This window comes from Sceloporus occidentalis, unplaced genomic scaffold, assembly GCF_023333645.1.
Source record: "Sceloporus occidentalis isolate IW3139 unplaced genomic scaffold, rSceOcc1.0.p SCAF_21, whole genome shotgun sequence".
NCBI lineage: Eukaryota > Metazoa > Chordata > Lepidosauria > Squamata > Phrynosomatidae > Sceloporus > Sceloporus occidentalis.
Window position 1 is genome coordinate 1,125,728 of NW_028317001.1, and position 20,329 is coordinate 1,146,056.

Here is a 20,329-nt window from a genome sequence, read left to right on the forward strand (position 1 = left end):
CATCTCTGAGGGATGGGCACTTTCCATCTGTTCTTAAATTGGCCATAGTAAAACCTTTATTAACAAAGCCCTCCCTCGACCCCCTGGAGTATAATAATTATCGGCCTGTTTCACTGCTGCCATTTCTAGGGAAGGTGATCGAGAGGGCGGTTGCAATCCAGCTTCAGAGGGTCTTGGATGAAACGGATTATCTGGACCCATTTCAAACTGGCTTTTGGGCGGGTTACGGGGTTGAGACGGCCATGGTCGCCTTGGTCGATGATCTCCGTCTGGGCATCGACAGGGGAAGCGTGTCCCTGTTGGTGCTCTTGGACATCTCAGTGGCTTTCGATACCATAGACCATGGTATCCTTCTGGGGCGCCTGGCAGAGGTGGGAATCGGGGGCACTGCGCTCCTGTGGTTCCGGTCCTACCTCTCCGGGAGGTCTCAGATGGTGCAGCTGGGAGACGTGTGCTCCGACGAGAGGGCCCTTAAAACTGGGGTCCCTCAAGGAGCCATTCTGTCTCCCATGCTATTTAACATTTACATGAAACCGCTGGGAGAGATCATCCGGAAACATGGGGCGCGGGGTTATCAGTACGCTGATGACACCGAAATAATTTTCTCTATGTCTCCGACTGATGCAGTGACTGAGGATGGCGTCTCTCCTCTCGTGGCCTGTCTGGAGTCAGTAATGGGCTGGATGAGGGAAAACCGACTCAAGCTGAATCCAGAGAAAACGGAGGTACTCGTGATAGGTTCCCCTGGTCCAGGAATGGCGGTGGTTCCACCTGTCCTGAACGGGGTCACGCTCCCTGTGAAAGACTCCGTGCGCAGTCTGGGGGTGCTTCTTGACTCGTCCCTTCACCTGACTGCTCAGGTGAATGCGACGGTCAAGAGCACCTGTCATCAGCTTCGGCTTATTCGCCAGCTGCGCCCATACCTGGCCCAGAGGGACCTTGAAACTGTGGTACATGCTCTGGTAACCTCGAGACTGGATTTCTGCAATGCACTCTACATGGGGCAACCCTTATACCAAACCCGGAAGCTTCAAATGGTGCAGAACATGGCAGCCAGGCTGGTCACTGGTACGTCCAGGGCCAGCCATATAACACCGGTTTTGGAAGCTCTCCATTGGCTGCCCATTCACTTCTGGGCGCAATATAAGGTGTTGGTGATGACCTTTAAAGCCCTAAATGGCTTGGGCCCAGGATACCTGAAGGACCGCCTCTCCCCATACATTCCGTCCCGCACCCTCAGAACATCTGGGCAGCAACTACTTAGGGTTCCTGGGGCGAGGCTTGTCTCTACTACCAGGAGGACTTTTTCCATCGCCACCCCGGCCCTTTGGAACACGCTGCCCACAGAGCTCCGCTCAGCTACCTCCCTTGCCCAATTCAGACGGGATCTTAAGACCTTCCTGTTCAGGACTGCATTCCCTGAATAAGGTCCTACAGCCCTCCCCCGCCGCACTGGCAACGGGATTGGCTAACCTGGGGCCTTTTGTTTTTTATGTTTTGTAAGATTGTTATGATGTTTTTAACGTGTATGTTTATTGTGTTTTTAACTGTTGTAAACCGCCCTGATCTGATGGAAGGGCGGTATATAAATAAAAATTTTATTTATTATTATTATTAGATAAAATACCACAATATTACACTTCTATCCTCCAAAATTATGAATTTTAGGGTCTCTCAGAATTTAAACTAAGTAATCAAAATTAGTGCTCCCAAAAATTTCCAATAATAATTTACTTTTTATACTTTTTATATTTTTGAATGGTTTCTATTGTTGTTGCTTACCTATTCAATCGGTTGTTTTTCAAACCTTTCCCCCCCCCCCCTTGTCGTCTTCTTTTTATCACACTTTTTATAATTTATTTATCACAAATAAATTTACAGGTTCTTGTTTAGATCTGCCAAATTAGGTCTAGTATAACCAAAAACAAAAAGGTAGTTAGCACTGGTAGTTCAAAAGAATAAAAAAGGTTATTAAGTAATATTTCTTTCCCCAACCAATTTGATTCAGTTAGCACAGTTGTTTAAATTCGTTACTTTCCCATTCCAATATGAAGAATAATAAGGAGAGGTAACAGTTACAGTTTCAGAATAGTTTCAATTAGGACCCTAATCTCAAAAACTAAACAGACTTTGATACAAATTAAGCTTTAAGCTGAGTTGTTACCTTGAGTTTTAGGATTTCCCCTTCTAAAAGATAATACAATACTGCAACTGTTTCCTCTTGCCACTTTAAGACCTTGTAGCTTTCCCCAGTTAATAAACCTTAAAATAGATGTTCAAAATTAACTTTAATTAATCTATTCTAGTAGTTGGAGGGAGAGGGGGAAAAAGAAGAGTAATAATAATAATAGTAATTGGAGGGTTTCTTAAAATACTTAAGTTAATTCACAAAGGTTCAGTAAGTATTGAGAAAGCTCTAATTATAATAAAGTATAATTGTCAGATATGCACTTACCAAGTAAAAAGGAAAGAAGAGAAAAAAATATATACCAATGCCTATCAGTAAACAGTAATCCTCTCAATAAAGCAAAAAAGATTTCTAATAATGAGTAGTCCAATCTTTCCTTATATGCAGATTAATAAAGATAAAAAGAGAATGTATGTAAAATGGTTAACCAAATAGTTGATTCAGTCTTAGCGTTCGTAGAGTTAATTCCAGATGTCCTCCAAACAGATCTGTCCTCCAGCCTCCATGCACATGTCTTTCAAGAGTTGGTAATGCCAGGAACAGGATAGGAAAATCAGTATGTTTTGAATTAATTCTTAATTATACAGTTCCTAGAAGAATGAAAAGCTGATGGAATCTAGAAGGATAAGGAGAAAAAGGAGATGAGCCCAATGAGTTGAAATATAAATCAGTAGTCAACAGTCCTCCGCTTGTCCTCGTCGTCCTCCAAACTCAGCTCTGTTTTAAGAGAGCAACTCTCTGCCTTAAAGGAGACGTGTGATTTCAAGATCCCAAAGGGATAAATTCATTAGAGAAGCTTTACTATATTTCTACAGGTGTAGTCCTTCACTAGATGGTAGGGGAAGAACAAAAAAAGAAAGAGAACCCAGTTCTCCACAATAAATCTATTTCGCTCAAATAGTTCCACAGCGTCCTCCAAATCAGTCACTCAATGGGAAGTATACAAACAAAGAATCCACATTAGTCAAACAAAGAGAAAAAAGGGGGGGAGGGAGTTGGGTTCATTTTATTTTCTCATCTCCAGCATTTGTTGTATTAATTGGTTGTGCTCCCACCAAAATTCAGACCTTGTTGAGGGAGACTTGTTGCAACTTCTGTAACTCTCTCTGCCAAGGCTTCTCTTTTAGTGTAGTAAAAGGACACTCACCCCACGGGCGGCACGGGTTGGATCACCCTGAAGAAAGGGGTTCCACTGGTGAGCGATTTGTTGCAAGCTCCTCTTAAGAGAAAATCGGCAAGAAAAAGTGGTGGCGGAGCCTTTGCTGCGGCGCCTCAGCTCGCAGCGGCTGACGCGGATGTGGTCGCCCAGGTACTTCCTCGGTCTGCAGCTTTCCTTCTTATTTTCTCCCTTGCTGCTAATTCGTTTCAGCCGAGTAAGGAATCCAGATGGGCCCCTCTGCCTTTTCCATCACTGGAGAATACTCTCAGCTGTCGGTATCTCACCCTGACAGCTCCTTCCGCGAATAGCCAGACACACTTTGGAGACCTCCTAAAGTGTGTCTGTTTGCTCTGCCATGCCACCGGAAGCCATCGATATCATATCCACTCTTTATCTTCTTTTCTCCAGGCTAAACATAACCAGCTCTCTAAGCTGCTCCTCATAGAGCTTGATGGTTTCCAGACCCTTCACCACTTTCGTTGCACTCCTTTGGACATGCTCCAATTTGTCAACATCCTTTTTGAATTGTGGGGCCCAGAACTGGACACAGGATTATTCCAAATGAGCCTTGACCAAAGCAGAATAGAGTGGCACTATTACTTCTCTTGATCTAGAAACTATTCTTGTATAGAGGCAGCCTAGAATCACATTGGCCTTTTTAGCTGCCTCATCACAGTGTTGGCCCATGTTCAACTTGCGGTCTACTAGGAGTCCTAGATCCCTTTCAAGCCTAGATTAATTGTGATAGCAACATCCTGTAGAATATTTGAATCTGTAGTTCAGTGAGGCACTATTGCTCTCCAGGCTCTAAGGATTCTAATAACCCCATCCTAAACTGCCAATGCTAGGTTTTCATGGGAAGAAGCTATGGAGATTAATGCTTTTCTCACCCAAATGGTACTCAGCACATCCCTGAGCAAGTTTCCTACCTCTTTTGGCCCCTCTTCCATCCTTTTAAGGCTCTGGAGAGTCTTCTTAGGGGAAAGCCCCCCTTGGGCCTGCAATGGCTCAGAGAGGGCCCAACAGTGGCAAAATGGCCTCCACTTCCCCAAAGGGATGTTTCGGGATGTTGAGGGGCAAAATATTATTTCATCTCCCCCCCCCCCCCCGCAATACAATGTGGGGTTGCCCCTGAGATCTCCTCCAAACCCCATCAGTAGTCCATACCTGCCTTATAGATGTTTTAAGGCTATTTTAAGGCTGCTCCCTGGCACTTCACCCTCACCAAAATTGGAGTCCAGTTCCCAGCCCCCTTGCTCTGCCTTTGCCAATGAATTATTTGTATATTGATTATCCTGCCTTTCTCAACAAATGGGCCTAAAAGGGATGTCATACTGAGGAGGGAGCTGACTTGTTTTCAGCTGCTCCAGAGACTAGGACCCGGAGCAGTGGATGCAAGCCGCAGGAAAAAGAGATTCCACCTCAACATTTGAAAGAACCTCCTGAGAGTAAGGGCTGTTCGACAGTGGAACACACTCCTTCCTCGGAGTGTAGTGGAGCCTCCTTCCTTGGAGGTCTTTAAACAGAGGCTGGATGGTCTGGGATGCTTTGATTGAGAGTTCCTGCATGGCAAGCGGTTGGACTGGATGGCCCTTGCGGTTTCTTCCAGCTCTATGACTCTATGATCCCTTTTATGCATCACACTCTGTGGGTTTGTGTCTGTAACAGAGAGACGGAGGGAAAGTGAAAAATAGAAAGGCAGGGAAGAGAGGCTGAAAATGAGAAGCTGAAGCAGTGCAGATGGGCAAGAGGGAAGGTTGGAGAGCAGAGGGAGAAAGGGAAGGGGATCTGGCAGATGGGAGCCAGGAGGGGAAGGCTGGAGCAAAGCCAGGATCTCCTAGCTCTGTGCGGAGAGGAAGGGACCTCTGGGAAGGGCCAGGAGAGGGGCCTTGGGGATTGGGAGGCAGCCACCAACCTGACAGATTTTAAGAACCGAACCTGTGAGAAGCAGCTCAGGTCCTTGTTTTCGAACATATTAAGGGGTTCCATTTAGAAATTATGAGCAATGTCTATGAAGAGAGGAAAGGGCAACACAAAAATGCCTTTTTGTCTAATGTTTCTTTTCCAACCTGAGCTTGCTTAGCTCCATGGGTGATTCCAGTGGCCCTTTGTTACCCGAAATGTCAGGGATGATGGGAGTTGTAGCTCTTCACCTCTGGCTCGAACTCACCACCTTGTTACGCACCGGCGCTGACCAGTTTTGGCCAGTGGTTAAAGCTTTGCTCTAAAGCAGCAGAGTTACAGAGAATAGGCTGAAGACCCTGACAAACTCTCCAAGCCTTCTCACTCTTGCTTCCACAGAAGTCTTCCCACTTCTTCAGGATCCAGCTGGCTCTTGTATCTTCACTCAAGACACCAGACAACTCAGTAGTCTTATATAAAAGATCTACTTTATTCTACTATATACAGCTCCAAAACTATCCAACACAACTGCTCACTACTACCCACAAAATACATTAGGATTCATAGCCACTATTATAGTCCTTGGATCATACCACCCACTCTTGTCAGTTTCCACCCAGTGGGCATGTACATCCACTCTCATTGGTTCTCTTGTTTCTACCCAGAATTAATGATTTCATCATCTCAGCCTTGACCACTTAACAATTCTCAGGTGTGTTCAATTATCCACTTTGCATTTATGTCCTTGGCATTTAGGACTTTTTAATTCCATTACCTTCTACACCTGTGTGGCTCTTAATTGCTTCTGCTGAGTCACCCTGACTCTCACATACATGTGTTATTTCATTCACTGTATATCCCATGTTGCTTTTTCCTTAACACGAAATGCTGGAGTCTGGGGAGGACACTCCCAAGTGCTATGCTTTCAGGGGAATTTCATACTTAGCTCAAAGGAGAGATTGGGGCAACAGTGGCCTCGGGACTCATCCCATTCCTGATCTCCCCCCCCCACCGGTGTTAGGGGGATCCCATCTATTCTTGAGCCCTATTTAAATGAATGGGGCTCCACACAGGAGGCATTAACCCTTATGGGGCACATCACCCCTTTTCCCAGTGTGGCTTTTAGTGTATGCTGAAATCCGCATAAGACGTGCCCGCGTATGACACAGGTGCACTATACACGCATGCACACACATATAGGTGTTCACACAAACACACAAGAACTAGGTAACAAAGGTGGGAGTGGTGAATAGATGTTAGGCTTTGCTAATGGTAATACATAACCTAGACGGAACTTGATTCCAATTGCTGAGGGTCCACAATGGGGAGAGAAGTCAGTAACTCCCATGGCAAGTGGAGCTGGCGAGTGTAGTGAGGCGTTTAGCATTGTAAACCAACAGAGTTTCTGTCTGCAACTGGACTGCAATATTTATACTGAAATGGTTGCTAGTGGGCAGAACCCGAGTTTTCTATAAGATTTAAATGGTTTTAGAAAGTTTCCTGGGTGGGGAAAATATGGTCCAAAATCAAATTGAATGCAATGGGTGCTTGTTGCCAATACCTCAGACATAAGGGATTACCACACCAATCCTCAGGTCCTTGTTGGCTCTGAATTCCAGTCCCGTTCACAAGCCAATGTACAGCGCAATGTGAGCATGATGCTCCCAGATGCAGCTCAACAATAACATAGCACAGTATGGAAACAACTTTCCAGATACAGGTATTGGCAATGCACTGGCCACATTTCACACTTAAAAATAAGTCACAGACACAGTTGATTTCATCCGAGTCTTTGGAGGTTCTCTATCTTGAGTTGCAATATAATCAAAATATTTGCAAGCTCTCCTCTCTGACTTCCATCATGTTCACCATCTCTTCTATACACAACTCCAATCCAATCCTATCCACAGCAATCCACATGTGTCCTGTATTGTGTATTGGTTGTGATCCATCTCCTGGTGCCACACAGCATGAAGCGTCCTCTGCAGTTGGCTTGCATCATGCCATGTGCTCAGACTCAGGACTCTCTGGCCGTCTCACAGGATATGATGCCACTTTTCAATCAAAATATTTTACACATGTTTAAAGGAATCTTTTTTCAACAGTCTGTATGACTATCTGCTTCAACTGATTACCTCAAGGTAGTTCCCCCACAATCTCTTCTTTGCCAGCTCCTGTGGATAAGGATATAATCGCTTCATGGATTTGGGGCATCTGCAACAGGGTCCTGCTCAGGTCACCCACCCCAACTTTATTAATGTAATATCAAATAGGGAGGTGTGAACGTAGGGCTAAATCTTGGGCTAACACTTTCCTTTCTTAACTCTGATATTCAGTATTATTTTCCTTCTTTACAGAAGAACTTGTCAGTCATGAGAGAGTCCACACAGGAGAGAAGCCATACAAATGCCAGCATTGTGAGAACTGTTTTTCTCAGCAGTCAAACCTACTGACACACAAAAGAATCCACACAGGAGAGAAGCCATACAAATGCCAGCACTGTGGGAAATGTTTTTCTCAGCAGTCAAACCTACTGACACACAAAAGAATCCACACAGGAGAGAAGCCATACAAATGCCAGCATTGTGGAACATGTTTTTCTCGGCAGTCAAACCTACTGACACACCAGCGAATCCACACAGGAGAGAAGCCATACAAATGCCAACACTGTGGGAAATGTTTTTGTTTCAAGTCAGTCCTAGTGAGACACCAGAGAATCCACACAGGAGAGAAGCCATACAAATGCCAGCATTGTGGGAAATGTTGTTATTTGAAGGGAGACTTAGTGAGACACCAGCGAATCCACACAGGAGAGAAGCCATACAAATGCCAGCATTGTGGAACATGTTTTTCTCGGCAGTCAAACCTACTGACACACCAGCGAATCCACACAGGAGAGAAGCCATACAAATGCCAACACTGTGGGAAATGTTTTTGTTTCAAGTCAGTCCTAGTGAGACACCAGAGAATCCACACAGGAGAGAAGCCATACAAATGCCAGCATTGTGGGAAATGTTGTTATTTGAAGGGAGACTTAGTGAGACACCAGAGAATCCACACAGGAGAGAAGCCATACAAATGCCAACACTGTGGGAAATGTTTTTGTTTCAAGTCAGTCCTAGTGACACACAAAAGAATCCACACAGGCGAGAAGCCATACAAATGCCAGCAGTGTGGAAAATGCTTTTCTTTGAAGGTAAACTTAGTGAGACACCAGAGAGTCCACACAGGAGAGAAGCCATACAAATGCCAGCAGTGTGGAAAATGCTTTTCTTTTAAGGTAAACTTAGTGAGACACCAGCGAATCCACACAGGAGAGAAGCCACACAAATGCCAGCATTGTGGAACATGTTTTTCTTCCAAGAGAGACTTAGCAAGACACCAGAAAGTCCACACAGGAGAGAAGCCATACAAATGCCAGCATTGTGAGAAATGTTTTTATTTGAAGGGAAACTTAGTGAGACACCAGCGAATCCACACAGGAGAGAAGCCATACAAATGCCAGCATTGTGGGAAATGTTTTTATTGTAAGTCAAACCTATTGTCACACCAGCGAATCCACACAGGAGAGAAGCCATACAAATGCCAGCATTGTGGGAAATGTTTTTATTGTAAGTCAAACCTATTGTCACACCAGCGAATCCACACAGGAGAGAAGCCATACAAATGCCAGCAGTGTGGAAAATGCTTTTCTCGGAGGTCAGGCCTATTCAGTCACCAGAGAGGCAGCACAGGAGAGAAGCCACACAAACCCAAGAAGTGAATGAACATTATTTTTGTAAAGGTGGAATACAAAAATATTTTTTCCATCCAGCGGTGCTAAAAAGCCCATATGAATTTATTTGCACAGTTTCTCTGTCCATATGTCTGTTTATGTTTTAAAGTTATGTTTAGTAAAGTTTAGGTTTTCATTGCTACTAGTATAGATAATTGCTTTGGGTTATAAATTTGGCGGGGGATTATGGGTCGTGGTTTAGGTTAGTTAGATGGGGGGCTGGGGTTTGTTGCGGCTGGCTAGAATAGCAATGATAGCATTCGGAATTTGTGGGATGTTGGCTGAAGAAAGTTGGGGACCTGTAGTAACAGAAAGGGTTCCAGTTTCTTCGAATATCTGGGGCAGGGAGAGATTGTGCGTGTGAGAGGGATGGCAAAGTGGGGGATAGATGGTGGGAATTGTAGGTGGGGGCTAGGTTTGGTAGAAGGTGGAGTTTTAGGTTTGGGGGTTTCAATATATTCTTTGGCTTGGGGAGGGCTGTTCTAGCTTAAAGACTGAATTTCTGACTATGTGTTTTAATAAAGTTCTTTGCTATTTCAACAGACTGGACTCTTTGATGCGCAGAAGTTGTGAATTTGCACAAAACGGACCCTTTCTTCTCTCCTCATTCCTCAGCTCCATTCCCAGCCATAAGAACAGCAAAGGCAAACACACACACGAGATACGAGCCGACTTGGATGCCAGCATAATATAATAAGAAAAGATGTATTTCTAGCCCGCTCTATGAAGGAGAATCTGTGCTGGTTTCAACAATAAAATACATCGAGGTTACAATAAAATCCAAAAGAAATCAATCCCCCCCGATCCCAGTACTAAAACTGGATTAAACAATGAGAGTATAAATGTTGGGAGAAAATGCAGAGGTGAACTCAGAGCAATCTTGGAAGCTTGTGAGTAGATAGACAAACTGGCAGACTGGAGCTTTGCCAGGAAACACAGCTGCTAGATTAAAGCACCGTAGGCTGGCTTTTCTCCAAGAGGCACTGTTTATTTTTGGTTGCAAAACATACACGAGAGCTAGACCAACCCCATCCACCAATTACAAAACCCACACTGTACAATGATGATCTGAGCTTATATACACTTTTCCCATGTGGCAATCTAGCTCAACCCCTTCCTGTACAATTTCCTGTGTTACCTGGATTACTGTCCATCATTCCAGATGTCACCGCATATTTACACAAGTGCTATGTGCTGCTCTCTGGCACACTCCGCCACAATCTTGGACAATCCCCTGCTGTCTGGAGCCACAGCTGCAACCAATTCCTGGTTAAGAGCAGCGAGTGTCCATTAGCTTTTCTGCCACATCTGAACATTTTCAATGCTGCTCCATACCTCAACAATAAAAACAGTAAAGACATTCCAGTGACTCTGTGAATAAGATCATACTGGATCATTGTGAAACTGTGAGTAGTGAGGATGGGGACAAGCTCCTTGGAAGTGTGAAGAAGACAACTTGCCCTCTCAACCCTTGCCTTTCATGGCTGGTCATCCAAGGAGGAGATGCTTTGAGGACTCACCTGAGATATATCATAGATGCATCTCTTAGGGAGGGCTATTTTCCATCTTGCTTAAAAGAAGCAGTGATACGGCTGCTTCTGAAAAAGCCCTCCCCAGATCCCTTGGACATGAAGAATTACAGAGCGGTCTCCCGTCTTCCATTTCTCTTCAACTCCAAACAGTCTTGGATGAAACAGATTACCTAGATCCATTTCAACCTGGCTTCAGGATGGGATCCAGAGTCAAGATTGCTATGGTTACCTTAGATGATCTCCGTTTGAGTATCGACAGGGGAAGTGTGACCCTGTTGATGCTTTTGGGCCTCTCAGTGGCTTTTGATACTATTGACCATGTCATCCTTCTGGAACTCCTGAGGGAATTGGGGATCGGGGGCACTGCATTGCAATGCTTCCGGTCCTATTTCTCCAGCAGATTCCAGATGGAGATGCTTGGGGACAGTTGCTCCTCTATGAGGGATCTTAAATGCAGCGTTCTCCAGGGTGCCATCCTATCCCCAATGCTAGTCAACATCTACATCAAACCGCCAAGAGAGTTCATACGGAGGCGTGGGGCGGGTGCTTTCTGTATGCTCATGACATCCAGAGGTATCTTAGTGTCAACTAAAGAAGGCATCTCCCTCTGAATGAATGTCTTGAAGCAGTAATGGGCTGGATGAGGAAAAACAGATTGAAACTGAATTCAGAATAAACGGAGGTGTGTATTGTTGGAGGTCCTATTCTCGGTATGGAGGTCTGTTAACCGGTCCTGGATGGAGTCAAACTTCCCCTAAAGGACTGTGTTTGCAGTTTAGGGGTGCTCTTGAATCCGTTGCTCCAGATGTCAGCTCAGATAGATAGGATGGCCAAGAGTGCCTGTTATCAGCTTTGGTTGATACGCCAACTGCGTCCCTTCCTGGAACCTGAAGACCTAAACACTATGGTGCATGCGCTGGTAACCTCACGTCTTGACTTCTGTAATGTGCTCTACATAGGGCTACCCTTGTATTAAGTCCGGAAAGTTCAACTAATCCAAAATATGGCAGCCAGAGTGGTCACTGGAAGATCTAGATGTGACCATATCACACCTATACTAAACCATGCCCTATGAGGAACTACCCAGGGAGCTGGGTATGTTTAATCTGGAGAAGGGAAGGTTAAGAGGTGATATGATAGCCCTGTTTAACTATTTGAAGGGGTGTCACATTGAGGAGGGAGCAAGCTTGTTTTCTGCTGCTCCAGAAAACAGGACTTGGAGCAGTGGATGGAAGCTCTAGGAATAGAGATTCCACCTCAACGTTAGGAGGAACTTCCTGACAGTAAGGGCTGTTCGACAGTGGAACAAACTCCCTCGGAGGGTGATAGAGTCTCCTTCCTTAGAAGTCTTCAAACAGAGGCTGGATGGCCATCTGTCAGGGATGCTTTGATTGAGAGTTCCTGCATGGCGGGGTAGGACTGGATGGCCCTAGTGGTCTCTTCCAACTCTATGATTCCAGGATTCTATGATTCTGAGATCACAATGGGACAGCCTCAATGCTTCAGGTAAGGAGCACCAGCCTGAAATCAAAATGTGCAGACTCAATGCATGAGGGAAGGAGCATCAGCCTTAGGTCACAATGGGCCATTCTCAATCCAGGTAAAGAGCACCTTAACTGATAATAGTCCCATTTCAATCTTTACAGCAAGGAACTTTAGGCTGAGATCACAATGAGCCAGTCTCAGTTATTCAGGTAAGATGCATGAGCCAGAAGTCACAATGGGCCAGTCGCAGTCCTTCAGGTAAGGAGCATCAGACTGAGGTCACAATGGGCCAGTCTCAAAATGGCCGCTGGACCACAAAATGGCTGCCAGAACACAAAATGGCTGCCCCAGCCTCAGCTCTTTGCAGTTGGCAGTTTGAGGCCTTCAAGAAACCCATAATAGAGGATGTAACATCCCTAAAGTCAGAAGTGACCCCAAACAGGATTTCCCAGCCATAAGAATACCCAAAAGTTTTCCTGATGCTCTAATATAGAGACTCCCTGAGATAGTCAGTATTCGCAAGCAAAGGAGGGCCAAGAGAGCCCTGGAGAGCCTTGCCTTGGGGTGGCTCTGGATCTCTGGTGCCGCAAGAAACTACAAATCCCAGGATTCCACAGGAAGGAGCCAGGAGAGTTAACACAGTTTCGAACTGGAATATTTCTGCAGTGCAGATACAGCCTGAGATGGTTGTAAAAGGGTCGAAGCACCCAAGTCTGGTTTTTACCCTCTTAATAATGGTTTTACTTTCAAAAAATAAGCTCTTTTTTCTGTCTAATCCTTACTTTTGTTGTTGTTTCTTTGTGTCTATATTTGTTTGTTTTATTCTTGGTAATGTGAGATGGTCTGCTTTGTCAACTTCCTTCATGAGTAAAAATCTCTTAGTAAGTAAGAAAACTGGGGAGGCTTTTAAAACCTCCCAAAGGAGCTGCTTTTGGCCTTTTTTCTAAGAGGGGGCAGTCTTCCTCTTAGAAGCCAAAGCCCAATGTTTGTGAAGAAGAAGAATCAGGCTTGTATTAAAACTATCCTCCCCATTTCTGATCCCTTTTAAAACCCATGTTCCCCAGAAGGAGCAGAGCTGTGTAATATGAAAACCCTCTCTGAAAAGAGACACAAAAGACAACAAAGGGACACACTTCCTTCCTTTTGACCCAAGGAGCCTGGCTTCTTTATCACTCTAAAGCTTCAGGGAGAGAAAGAGAAGCCAATGGTCAGAGGAGGTTCTGGAACATTATTCCCCACAGTCACAAGCAGCACACAAAATGGCTGCCAGAAAACAAAATGGCTGCCAGAAAACAAAATGGCTGCCAGAAAACAAAATGGCCACCAGAAAACAAAATGGCCACCAGAAAACAAAATGGCCACCGGAATGCAAAATGTGAGTCTGGGGCAGGCAGGGGCAGGGTCTTCTAGCTGCTCTGCCCCCATTGGCCAGCCTCGAGAAGAGGCGGAGCTTCAGCTTCTCTATTTAGCTCTATGCGTGGAAGAGTGAGCGAGGAGAGGAGCAGAGTGTCCTAGAGAGAAAGAGAGAGACAGACAGACAGGGAGGGTCAGCAGAGAGACAAGGCCTGGAACCACTAGGCTTCACTGCTGCACTGAGGGCTGGCTGGGCCTGGCTTGGGTCTACTGCTGCTGATGCTTTCCTTTGGCCACTGCCACTAATGTGGGGAGGAAGGAGGCCCAGCAGTCCTTCTAGGCATGGGCCACTCTCTCTGAAGGTGGGAGAGTGGGACTCCCCAAAAGGGATTTTAATGCTTTTAATGGTGGCTCTCCTGCTGTAGTGATGATGATGATGATGATGATGATATTATCAGACCTGCGGGGCAGAGGATGGAGCTGCTGCCACACCTTAATCATCATTAATGCCACCTTCCTGGGCCTTCTTGATGTGCCCCACCGTAATGGCCATGGCTCTGTCTTATGGAACTCTAGGAATGTTCTTTTGGCTTGGCATTTTAAGTGTTGTTAAGGTTTGGAAATCCTGTTTGGGGTCCCTTCCGACTTTGGGGCCCTTTCATCCTCCATTATGGCTTCCCTGAAGGCCTCAAACTGACCACTGCCAAGCACTGAGCCAGAGGCGGCCATTTTGTGTCCCGGCGGCCATTTTGTGTTCCGGAGGCCATTTTGTGTTCCGGAGGCCATTTTGTGCTGCTTGTGACTCAGTTGAGCAGAGGCCTCTCTTTCTCTCCTGAGGCTCCAGAGCCAGGAGGAGGCCAGGCTTTTTGGGCCAAAAGGAAGGAAGTGTGTCCCTTTCTGTGTCTTTTGTGTCTCTTTTCAGAGAGGGTTTTCATATTACACAGCTCTGCTCCTTCTGGGGAACATGGGTTTTAAAAGGGATCAGAAATGGGGAGGATAGTTTTAATACAAGCCTTATTATCATTATTCTTCACAAACATTGGGCTTTGACTACTATCCCTGTTTTTAATAACTGTTTCAATAACTGTCCAATAATTTTAAATAACTATCCAGTAATTTAATGGCATTTTGTTTTGGATGGGAGTGTTAGGGTTAGGGTTTGGCAGATCATGAAACATGTTTTTATTGTATTGTATGGATATTTTTATTGTAAGCTGCTAAAAGGTGGCCATTCTTGTGTAGTAATTGTCTTGTGATTAACTCCCACAACAGCCTTGTAAGGTAGGCTTCGTAGGCTCCTAGGGCTGGAAGGGAGCCCCAAGGGCCAAACAGTCAGCCCCATTCTGCCCTCCATGTCCTCCGAAGAGATGGCCATCCAGCCAGAGACTCCTCCAATGCTCTTTGAGGCAGCGTCTCCCATAGATTTGCTCACAGGTCATGGAGGTCCACAGTCCCATGGGAACCAGTTCTTTCCACCCCACTTTGGGAAAGGAGACCCCCTCAGCCCCCTGGACTCACTCCTGCCACTCATTCCTAGAATGGCTGGGACTCAGAGGGGTTCCTAGGCATTGCCACCTTCTGCTCTCCATGGCCATTGGCACTGACCTTTCCCCATTGCCTTCCCTCCCTCAGCCCTGTGGACCTCCTCCTCCTTCGCACTCAGAGCAACCCTTCTCTACGGTTGAGGAGACAGCCTCTGACCCAGGGAAGCTCCGGCAATAAAGGACTGCAGGAGAGGGCTGCAGGAATCAGGGTCTTTGCAGTGAAGGTAGGCCTTTATTCCTGGAGCTGAAAGAGGACCTTTGTTTAAATGTTTCAGTCCAGGATTGTGTGGAAGGGTTGCAGTTGAGAGAGTGAGCCATGCTTTGCAGGTATAAAGCCCCAAATTCAGTCTCTGGCAGCATTGTCCTCCCAGAAGGTGGCAGTTGGATTTCCAGACCCCAGACGCACAGTGCGCCAGTGAGTCCTTTGTGTGGGGACTGTGTGTATACATGTTGTTTACTAGAGCTTTGTGAGATATTTGTTTCCCTGGGTTTATAAAATGAATTTCCATAGGTCTTCACATCCCCAAAATTAGCATAGTCCAGGATGCAGTCTTCCCTCATAAACCTATACAGAAGAAGCATAAATTAGATATCTAAAACAAAGGAGTTTTGAACCAGCAAACAAGCCAGGAAGATGGCTTGCCAATAAAATAAGGAAGTTGAAACAACGAAACACGATTACGGAAATAAAGAAAGATTCGACATTAACATCTGGCCAAAATAAAATTAAGAAGGTCTTCCAAAAATTCTATGCTAAATTATATAAAGGATCTCAAACGTCTAGAGCCAAAATGGAGGAGTTTTTGGGAAAAGCTAACTTAAAGCCACTTTCAGACCAACAAAGAACTATATTAAATGGACCGATGACAACAGCAGAAATCATGGAAGTAATAAGAAAAAGGGAAAAAAGGGAAAACACCAGGAATGATGGCTTCATCGCCAGTTATTATAAAGTATTTGAGGATCGACTGTTAACACCACTCAAATTAACGATAAATGCCATCAAAGGAAACCATTATCCTGAAACATGGAAACAAGCTAATATAACTTTGCAGTTAAAAGAAGATATAGATGCAACTGAGGTAAAGAGCTATAGGCTAATTTCCTTATTAAATATGGATTATAAATTATTTTCTATGATAGACTCAAAAAGGTTCTTAAAGACTGGATTCACAAGGACTAATCGGGATTTCTCCCCCACAGACAACTCAGTGATAACATACGAAACGTCTTAAATATAATTGAATACACTGGTACCTCGGGATACGAAATACCCAGGTTACGAAATTTTCGGGATACGAAAAACGTGGATTGGAAAAAACTGTTTCGGGTTACGAATTATTTTTCGGGTTACGAAATTCGTTTTGGCGCGAAATTCAAATGATGCAAAGTGCAACGTACAGATTTTCCAGGGATTTCCAGGGCTAACGGAAACCTAAGGGGGCTGGGTTAGGGGTTAGCTTTGGCGCGAATTTTGAATTTCGTTAGCAGCAGTGATTGGCTTGAGAAATCAAGCTGATCAACTGTATTGGCTAACGAAATTGGGGGGGTGGCCTGGCTTGAGGTACAAAAGCCGGCTTCCATTGATCTGCTCCTTTGTCTGGCCCTGTGGACTGTGTGAGGAAGAGTTGATATTCTGAGCTCTGACTCTTGGGTTCACTTGCGGTTCGGACTTTGCCTGGCTTTGGACTTTTGCTGCCTTTGCCAGGTGTATCTTCGGATCAAGACCGGCCATCAGGAATTTCTCTACAGGTAGGTTGATGGATTTTTACCTTCTTCTTGTGGGGTGGGCTGGGGTGAGACAGTGTGACCATGCTTTTGCTGTGGGGTGCTGGGTTTTGTTTTTTTTTCAAAGTGTGGATTGTGGGTTTTGCTCCTGGCATGTTCAGATTTGTGGATTATGGGCTTGAGGTGCTGGGTTGCTTTTTTTGGCTTTTTTTGCTGTTTGGGTGGCATGCTCTGATTTGTGGATTATGGGCTTGAGGTGCTGGGTTGCTTTTTTTGGGTTTTTTTGCTGTTTGGGTGGCATGCTCTGATTTGTGGATTATGGGCTTCACATGCTGGGTTGCTTTTTTTGGCTTTTTTCCTTTTAGGGTGGCATGCTCTGATTTGTGGATTATGGGCTTCACATGCTGGCTTGCCTTTTTTGGCTTTTTTTCCTTTTAGGGTGGCATGCTCTGATTTGTGGATTATGGGCTTCACATGCTGGGTTGCTTTTTTTGGCTTTTTTCCTTTTAGGGTGGCATGCTCTGATTTGTGGATTATGGGCTTCACATGCTGGCTTGCCTTTTTTGGCTTTTTTTCCTTTTAGGGTGGCATGCTCTGATTTGTGGATTATGGGCTTCACATGCTGGGTTGCTTTTTTTGGCTTTTTTCCTTTTAGGGTGGCATGCTCTGATTTGTGGATTATGGGCTTCACATGCTGGCTTGCCTTTTTTGGCTTTTTTTCCTTTTAGGGTGGCATGCTCTGATTTGTGGATTATGGGCTTCACATGCTGGGTTCCTTTTTTTGGGTTTTTTTGCTGTTTGGGTGGCATGCTCTGATTTGTGGATTATGGGCTTCACATGCTGGGTTGCTTTTTTTGGCTTTTTTCCTTTTAGGGTGGCATGCTCTGATTTGTGGATTATGGGCTTCACATGCTGGCTTGCCTTTTTGGGCTTTTTTTCCTTTTAGGGTGGCATGCTCTGATTTGTGGATTATGGGCTTCACATGCTGGGTTCCTTTTTTTGGGTTTTTTTGCTGTTTGGGTGGCATGCTCTGATTTGTGGATTATGGGCTTCACATGCTGGGTTGCTTTTTTTGGCTTTTTTCCTTTTAGGGTGGCATGCTCTGATTTGTGGATTATGGGCTTCACATGCTGGCTTGCCTTTTTTGGCTTTTTTTCCTTTTAGGGTGGCATGCTCTGATTTGTGGATTATGGGCTTCACATGCTGGGTTGCTTTTTTTGGCTTTTTTCCTTTTAGGGTGGCATGCTCTGATTTGTGGATTATGGGCTTCACATGCTGGCTTGCCTTTTTTGGCTTTTTTTCCTTTTAGGGTGGCATGCTCTGATTTGTGGATTATGGGCTTCACATGCTGGCTTGCTTTTTTTGGCTTTTTTCCTTTTATGGTGGCATGTTCAGATGTGTGGATTATGGGCTTCACATGCTGGGTTTTTTTTTTCTGTTTTCAAAGTGTGGAGTGTGGGTTTTGAAACTTTGGCCATGGTCCCATGTGGGCCAGAGAATCCCACCATAGGGTGGCATTTTCAGATTTTGGGTTTCTGGCCTATGGGCTTGTGTTCTTGTGTGCTTTGGCCATGGCTGTGATGATTTGAGAGTGTGGGGTGGGACTTTTGCAAGTTTGGGCCAGAGAGTGTGACCATGGGGGTGGGGGTGGTTTCCAATTGTGGCTTTTGCTCAGTGCCTGTGCCTTTTGTCCTTTTTAGGCTTGAGCTATGGCTCCCAAGCCAAGCGGTGAGAAAAAGAAGAGGGCTCCCTTGTCCTTGGAGGACAAGAAGGACATCATCGCCAAGCACGAGAGGGGCGTGCGCTTGGTGGACATTGCCAAGGAGTATGGACGAAACCCTTCGACAATTGGCACTGTCCTCAAGCAGAAGGAGGCCATCAGAGCTGTTGTGGCTCCAGCGAAAGGCGTGACGACGATCGCCAAGCAGAGGACACCGAAGCACGAGGAGATGGAGCGCCTGCTTCTCCTCTGGATCAAGGAAAAGGAGCGAGTCGGGGACACTGTGACCACCTCGGTCATCTGCGAGAAGGCCATCACCATTTTCGAAGACCTGGCCAGCAGGGAGGCAGGCGAAGGAACTTCTTCGCAGGAGGAGCCAGCCACCCCGGACTTCAAAGCATCACGTGGCTGGTTCGAGAAGTTCAAGAGGAGGACCGGGATCCACTCTGTCGTCCGTCACGGCGAGGCGTCCAGCGCAGACCACCAGGCCGCCGAAGCATTCGTCGTCGCGTTCAAGGCCATGGTGGAGGAGGAAGGCTACGTCCCGCAGCAAGTCTTCAATTGCGACGAGACGGGCCTCTTCTGGAAGAAGATGCCTCGCCGCACCTACATCACCCAGGAGGAGAGGAGACAGCCAGGCCACAAGCCTATGAAGGACCGCTTCACACTTGCGTTGTGTGCCAATGCCAGCGGGGACTGTAAGGTCAAGCCCCTGTTGGTGTACCACTCCGAAAATCCAAGGGCTTTCAAGGCACACAACATCCAGAAGGACAGGTTGCCAGTGATGTGGCGCTCCAATGGCCGCGCATGGGTCACACGCCTCCTTTTCGTCGAGTGGATCAACAGTGTCTTCGCCCCGACAGTGAAGCGGTACCTGGAGGAAGAAGATTTGCCCTTGAAGTGCCTCCTCCTCTTGGACAATGCTCCTGCGCACCCGCATGGCCTGGAGAAGGACATCCTCGCGGAGTTCTCCTTCATCAAGGTCCAGTTTCTGCCACCCAACACGACCTCCCTCTTGCAACCCATGGACCAGCAGGTGATCGCCAACTTCAAGAAGATCTACACCAAGCACATGTTCAAGCGTTGCTTCGATGAGCCAGAGAGCACACAACTGACCCTTCGAGAGTTCTGGAAGCAGCATTTTGATATCGTGGTGTGCTTGAAGATGGTGGACTTGGCCTGGCAGGAGATCACCAGGCGCAACCTGATTGCTGCGTGGAGGAAGCTGTGGCCTGATGCTTCTTCCTTGGAAGGGTCACAGTCCGAGGGTGCTGAGCCAGGTGAAGAGGAAGAGGTGCACGAGATCGTCTCCATCGCAAGGTCCCTGGGACTCGACGTGGACAACGAGGACGTGGAGGAACTCATCGAGGAGCACAACGAGGACCTGACAACAGAGGACCTGAAGGCCTTGGCGGCGATGCAACACTCGGCCGTGGATGAAGACGTGCTCCATTTCGACAGGGGCCAGGAGGAGGAGGCTGCGGGGGCATCTTTGCCAACGGCAGAAATTAAAGACATTTTGCGGCAATTCCACAATGTGTCTTCATATGTGGAGAAGCACCACCCTGAGAAGGTGCTCACCAGCCATGCCATTGCCCATTTTGATAATGTCTGCCTTAGCCATTTTAAGAACCTGCTTAAGGGCCGGCAAAAGCAGACATCCTTGGACCAGTTCTTCACTAGAGAGGGAGAACCGTCATCCAAGAAGGCAAAAGGTGACCCTTAAAAAAAAGGTGACCCTTAAAAAAAACACCAAATTCTTTTTTAAAAAATGGTTAACTTTGTTAAATTGGTGGCATTGGCTAAATTGGCTGAATTGGTTAAATTGCTTGAATTGGCTAAATTGGCTGAATTGGTTAAATTGCTTGAATTGGCTAAATTGGCTGAATTGGTTAAATTGCTTGAATTGGCTAAATTGGCTGAATTGGTTAAATTGCTTGAAT

At 46.0% G+C, this 20,329-nt stretch overlaps 1 protein-coding gene across 1 annotated transcript; it reads left to right on the forward strand.

The window, feature by feature from the left end:
* Positions 1-3,483: 3,483 nt before the first annotated feature.
* Positions 3,484-10,091, forward strand: LOC149301326 (uncharacterized). Its single transcript, XM_089484272.1, has 4 exons — positions 3,484-3,508; positions 7,607-8,529; positions 8,614-9,008; positions 9,568-10,091. The coding sequence occupies exons 1-4, from the start codon at positions 3,484-3,486 to the stop codon at positions 9,716-9,718; spliced, it is 1,494 nt and encodes a 497-aa protein (XP_089340398.1). The 3' UTR covers positions 9,719-10,091.
* Positions 10,092-20,329: the final 10,238 nt, after the last annotated feature.

Bases quoted from the DNA above. Each gene is read 5' to 3' on its own strand.
- LOC149301326 (XM_089484272.1), top strand. From the start codon at position 3,484: ATGTGGTCGCCCAGGTACTTCCTCG. The intron at 3,509-7,606 runs GTCTGCAGCTTT...CCTTCTTTACAG, and splicing joins GTCGCCCAGGTACTTCCTCG to AAGAACTTGTCAGTCATGAG. The intron at 9,009-9,567 runs GTGAATGAACAT...CTATTTCAACAG, and splicing joins AAGCCACACAAACCCAAGAA to ACTGGACTCTTTGATGCGCA.